Genomic DNA, 5834 nt, shown 5'->3' with positions numbered 1-5834 from the left:
GATTCAAAATAAAGAAAAATCTAATCCTTCATTAGAAATAGGAAAGCACTGATTTAAACATTTGACCAAACTTTTTGATGTGTTTTCACTTGTATTGTCTTGTCTGCTTATTTAACTCCTCAGTGAAGATGTAATTCCTTTTTTTCTTCAATCATTTTTACTATCTTTTCAAAGTATGCTCTCAGGAGTATATGCCATGCAAAATTTTATAAATCTTGACCGTATCTATACCTTTTCAACCTGAAGAGGTAAAAAGCTCTTCAGACTTTCTTGATCTGACAGTCCTCTCATTCCTCCCATAGTTTTAGTTGACCTGTTAATTTGAAGATAACATCCTGGGCGTCTGACATGTTTGTGTGAGTGGGCATGGGTGTGTGTATGTTTCTTCCTTTCTAGGTTTTACTGACATTGTTTAGGTGACACCAATTATATATGAACAGTTTTTTTCAGTAATGGTCTAGTGGCCATTTTGTTTAGGTTGTATTTTGAGTTCTGAGTATTCTGCTGCCACTCTATTACCTATTTTTGTAGACTCTTAAGAGCTTTCTATAATTTCTTTTTTATCTTTTTGGTTTTTGCTTAATCTGTCATATTTGAAGTATTAAAAAATCTTGGAATATCCTGTGATAATTATGGCATATTGTCTCTCTGTTTCCTTGGAAAAAGCAATCAAATGATTGCTCAGATAAGCCAATAAAAGTATTGATGAGAAAAGAAGGAAGTAAAAGGATTATATAATAACAATAAGTGAACAAACAACCCAAACTAGGAATGATCTGACAATAAAGAAATCCAGGTATATAGCAAGAGAAAACATCCTATGTAAATAAAAAACTGAAATGCTTTCTATAGCTACTCAGTTCTGCTGGGCCAAGCAATCTCTCCTCATGGAGGAAGGGAAGGCTACGTGAGCATCTCAACTTACATAGAAATCCTATAGGTAAATCAGAGACCAAAAATATGGGTTAAGTAAATTAAGAATTTTAGGGATCATATCTTATCCAGCACTATGCATTTTATAGGTACAGTAAATTATAATTGAATTATTTCCTTTTTTTTTTTTTTGAGACATTGTCTCACTATGTCACCCTCAGTAGAGTGCTATGGCGTCACAGCTCACAGCAGCCTCAAACTCTTGGGCTTTAAGTGATTCTCTTGCCTCAGCCTCCCAGGTAGCTGTGATTATAGGCACCTGCCATAGCACCTGGCTATTGTTGTTATTATCATTGTTCAGGAGTCCCAGCGGGTTCGAACCCGCCAGCTTCTGTGCATGTGACTGGCGCCCTAACCACTGAGCTATGGGCACCAAACTTATTTCCTAATCTTTATGCCAAAAAGTTTGGTATTATCAATTAAAAGAAAGAAAGAAAATGTAAAATGAAAAAAATTGTTTAGTAAGGTTGTAGTTTCAGCTGCTACACCATGGGTTAAGTGATTAAAGGAGATTTTTGCTGTTAGATTTGTCTTTTAACACTTGGGTTGTTTTTTTTTTTTTTTAACTTAAATCGTATGCATACAGAGGGTGCAAAAAATATATACACATTTTAAGAAAGGAAATAACTGTATTAAAATTGTAATACTCTAGTCACGTTTGATTTCTGCAATGATAAGAGATACAAGATATAATATATAAGATAACAAATGTATGTTATTGGTATAAGTTGAGTATTACAATTTTAATACAGTTTTTTCCTTTCTTAAAATGTGTACACATTCTTTGGCACCTTCTGTATATACTTGATCTTAGCCAAAAGGCTAAGAAGCAACCGGTACCTTCTGTATAAAGAAAAAAAGTATAATTTCTTTTTGTCTCTACCTATCCCTCAACAGTTTAGTGTAGCTCTTTTTATACCCTTTGATCTATTAGATTTCTTTTGTGTTTTCTTTATAGAATATTTTATAACACAAGTTGTAAATTTTCATATTGTCAAAAAGCTCTTTTTCCCTGCTTTTGGTATTTGGATTTCTTTCTTGTTGTCCATTCTTACAACTGTTTTGACAGATGCTTATTTTTAGTTATATGAAAGAAATATTAAAGTCATGATGAAAAATACATTTAAAAGTTGAAAACAGGGCAGCACCCATAGCTCAGTGTGTAAGGCGCCAGCCACATATACTGAGGCTGGCAGGTTCGAACTTGGCCTGGGCCAGCTAAACAACAATGACAACTGCAACAAAAAAAAAAGACAGAAAGAAAGAAAGTTGAAAACATTTGGCCTTATTTTTCTTCTTGTAATTTGCCTCTGGGGATTATTTTATTCATTAAGATTTAAGACTTTATTTCTTTGCTCAGTAAAAAAATTTTTTTACATTTAAAAAAGATTTAAAATTTTCACATGTTTTATGTCTCCTTAACATGATGACACATCAAGAATTAGTAAGCTGTGTGGGCTGGACTACTGCCGAAGAGCTGTATTCATGCAGTGATGATCACCAGATAGTGAAGTGGAACTTGTTAACCAGTGAAACAAGTCAAATAGTAAAGCTTCCTGATGATATTTACCCTATAGATCTTCACTGGTTTCCAAAAAGCTTAGGCATAAAGAAACAGACTCAAGCAGAAAGCTTTGTTCTCACAAGTTCTGATGGTAAGTTTTTAGTAAATGTTACATGTTTATCTTTACTTAAAAGATTTATTAATATTTATGCTTTGAGTTGTTTTATAAAAGTATGGATCTATAGATCCATACTTTCACCTCATATTTTATTTCTTTTCTGTATAGTCATGTGGTTTGTGCGTAGGCTATAAAACTGTTGTTATGGAAGGAAGTGAATTAAACTGACATACTGGGATTGAATCTGGGGCTTTGGCCTTTTTCAGTGCTCTTATGAGCCAAGATGTTATCTAAGTTTTAGTTTCTAATTTCTTCAAATTTAACTTAATGACATAACCACACTAATAAGATAAGAGATATACATACCCATTTAGTAAGCTATTAAATGTTTTCTTTATTTTCCAGTGCATGTTAATTTCTAGTCATAGACTTGAAGATTTATATATTATGACCATAATTTTAGTATTGGTGAATAGAAAGAATGATTTTTCTACTTTTTAAGGGAATGCTTTTATTTTTGTTTTCTTACAAATACTTGAACCATTTTCTTCTGTATTATATGTTACCTAATATATCAATTAGGGGTCCATGTATTGAAAATAAAAGAAACATACTTGGCTAATTTATGCACAATTGGAATTTTTTGGTTGACGTAGCCCTTGGATTAGATCAAGCATTAGCTGTGAAGGCCTCTGTTACCATTTCTTGAGTAGGCTCTCTCTACATGGTGAGCATGATCGTGACCTGTAGCTTGAGGTTTATTATACTAGATAAGAAATGTGGCAGGAAGACTGCTTCTTCCCCAATATCTCTTTCAGTCAAGTTGCAGAGGGACCTTAATTGACCTGGGGTCCTGTGCCCATCTTTGAACAAGTGAATGGGGGCACTCTGCATGTCAAGCCTCAGGCTACTCACATGCAAAGGGAAGAGACAGAGAGGAGGGCTCTTGTAAGAAGAGGGGAAGGATGTTATAGCAAAAAGTAAGATCAGATTACATTTCACTTACAGACAGACCTACAGTTTTTTTTTTTTTTTTGAACTTGGTTATATTAGATATATCTATGAAGGCACTTGGTGCAGTATTTGGTGCTTAGAAGACTGGCTCTAAATCACAGCTAGAGTGCAGCACCCATAGCTCAGTGGGTAGGGTGCTGGCCACATACACTGAAGCTGGTGGGTTCGAACCTGGCCCAGGCCAGCTAAAACAATGACAACTGCAACAAAAAAATAGCTGGGTGTTGTGGTGAGTACCTGTGGTCCCAGCTGCTTGGGAGGCTGAGGCAAGAGAATTACTTGAGCCCAAAAGTTTGAGGTTGCTGTGAGCTATGACGCTATGGCACTCTACCCGGGATGACAGCTTGAGGCTCTGTCTCAAAATCAATCAATCAATCAATCAATCACAGCTTGGAGTAGTTCACCTTTACATGATAAAGTGAAGGGTTGCTTTTAAAACAAAATTCTTTATTTTGAAATAATTTAACATTTACAAGAAAGTTGTAAGAATTATACAAATAATTCCTGTGTGCCCTTTGTCCAAATTTACTAGTTTAATATTTTGTCCTTTATACTTTTCCGTTGGTTTTCCTTTCTCTCTCTATATATAAACACAGTTTTTTTCTGAAAGGTTTGGAAGTTATTTGCAGATGTCCATCTTTAACCTTAAATACTTCAGTTCATTTCCTGAGAATAAGGATTTTCTGTTACATTACCATAATACATTGATCAAAATCAGGAAATTTAACATTGAAGCAATCTACAGTTTATATTTAACTTTTAACCACTGTCCTAATAATATTGTCATTTATGGAAACTTGTTTTTGATAGAATGGGATAACACATAGCTTTTGCTGTCTCTTTAGCTTCCTTTAATCTGGAACAATTCCTCAATCTTACTTTCAGGATCTTGATGGTTTTAAAGAATACAGGCCTGTTATTTTATAGAATGTTCCCCAGTTTGTCTTTGATGTATCGTCAGGATTAGATTCAATTTACAAAATTTTAGCAGGAATACTCAGGGCATCAGATTAGGAGATTCATGATGCTGACTTCACCCATTATTGGTGATGTTGATTTTAATTACTTGGTAAGGTTTTGCTCATTAAGTTAATCCACTGTAAATTTACTACTTTTTCCTTTTAATAAATAATTTGTGAGAGGATGTTTTGAGGCTATATAAAAATATTCTCTTCCTCCTCAAACTTCCTCCCATTCTCTTAGTTTCTATTGATGATTCTTGGTTGAATCATTTATAGCTAAGATAGTTTGCTAAATGCTGATTTTTCTAAATCTATAGTTCCTTCCATGTTGATTACTTGATGTTCTACTCCAAGAAGTGTTTCCTGTCCATTGCCCGCTTATTTATTTGTTTGGTCAGATTAGACTCATAGACAGTATTTTATTTCATGAATATTTTATTACTATCATTTTAAAATTTTAATGTTAAAATTGTCCCAGATTTGGCCAATGGTTCCCTGTTAAGCAAGTTAGTAATACTTATGGATACACATATGTATGCACACACACACACACACACACACACACACACATATATATGTGGGGTGTTTTTTTGGTATGCATCTTCAGTCATTTTTTAAGCACTTCCTTGTTGGGAAAAGATATTCTAGACTTATCTTGTACTTTCCTCAGTCCCAGACCCCAAATCAGCCATTTTCCAAGGAGATCTGTTCTTTTTCTGTTGGTTAATGATATTTAAAAAACAAAATAATTGTGCTAGCCATGCTTATTCTAATAGGATATGTTTGCTTCAAGGCCCTTTCAGCAGACAGAGCTAAGAACTATTAATGTAAATGTGTATTAAAATTATATATCTATAGCTATGTCGCTATGTCTTTCTATTGGTACTAAAAGCCATACTATCTATTCAATTCAGCACTATGGGGTTGATTGTAGTCTTTCCTTTTTCTGTGCTTAGAAATAGTAGGAAATTTGGTTCCCATTATTCTCAATATATTTGCTTATTTGTTAAATTCTATAATCCACAGTAGTTTCAGAATTGCTGACCCATACTATTGTAAAAATTAATCTAACTGGACTTCAGTATTTGTTTAATGCTGTTTTTAGTTTTTGGAATGAGGGTATAGAGTCAAAGTCTTGTGTTCAAAAGCTACTTGCATTGCTCCCCTGCTTCAGTGTGTTTATGTTGCTCATTTGAAACATAGGTAGGTGTATTTATTTGTGTTTGTTTTCCATTTAAGGTCTCCCCGTCTCCCATCTTCCTGATTTGATTATTTTCTAGATATGTAAAATATTAACATAGAT

The 5834-nt window shown here is 33.9% G+C and overlaps 1 protein-coding gene across 1 annotated transcript in view; it reads left to right on the top strand.

The window, feature by feature from the left end:
* The window catches only part of IFT80 (intraflagellar transport 80), a 114411-nt gene that overhangs the window by 10469 nt on the left and 98108 nt on the right, over positions 1-5834 (top strand). The window contains exon 3 of the mRNA XM_003794148.3: positions 2367-2588. Within this exon, the coding sequence (XP_003794196.1) occupies positions 2367-2588 (222 nt within the window). The remainder of the gene's footprint in view (positions 1-2366; positions 2589-5834) is intronic.

The sequence above is a fragment of the Otolemur garnettii genome, unplaced genomic scaffold, assembly GCF_000181295.1.
Source record: "Otolemur garnettii isolate 467f Iridium unplaced genomic scaffold, OtoGar3 scaffold00076, whole genome shotgun sequence".
NCBI classification, from domain to species: domain Eukaryota; kingdom Metazoa; phylum Chordata; class Mammalia; order Primates; family Galagidae; genus Otolemur; species Otolemur garnettii.
Note: the sequence above shows the minus strand (reverse complement) of the source record. Positions and strands in the feature narration are given on the sequence as shown.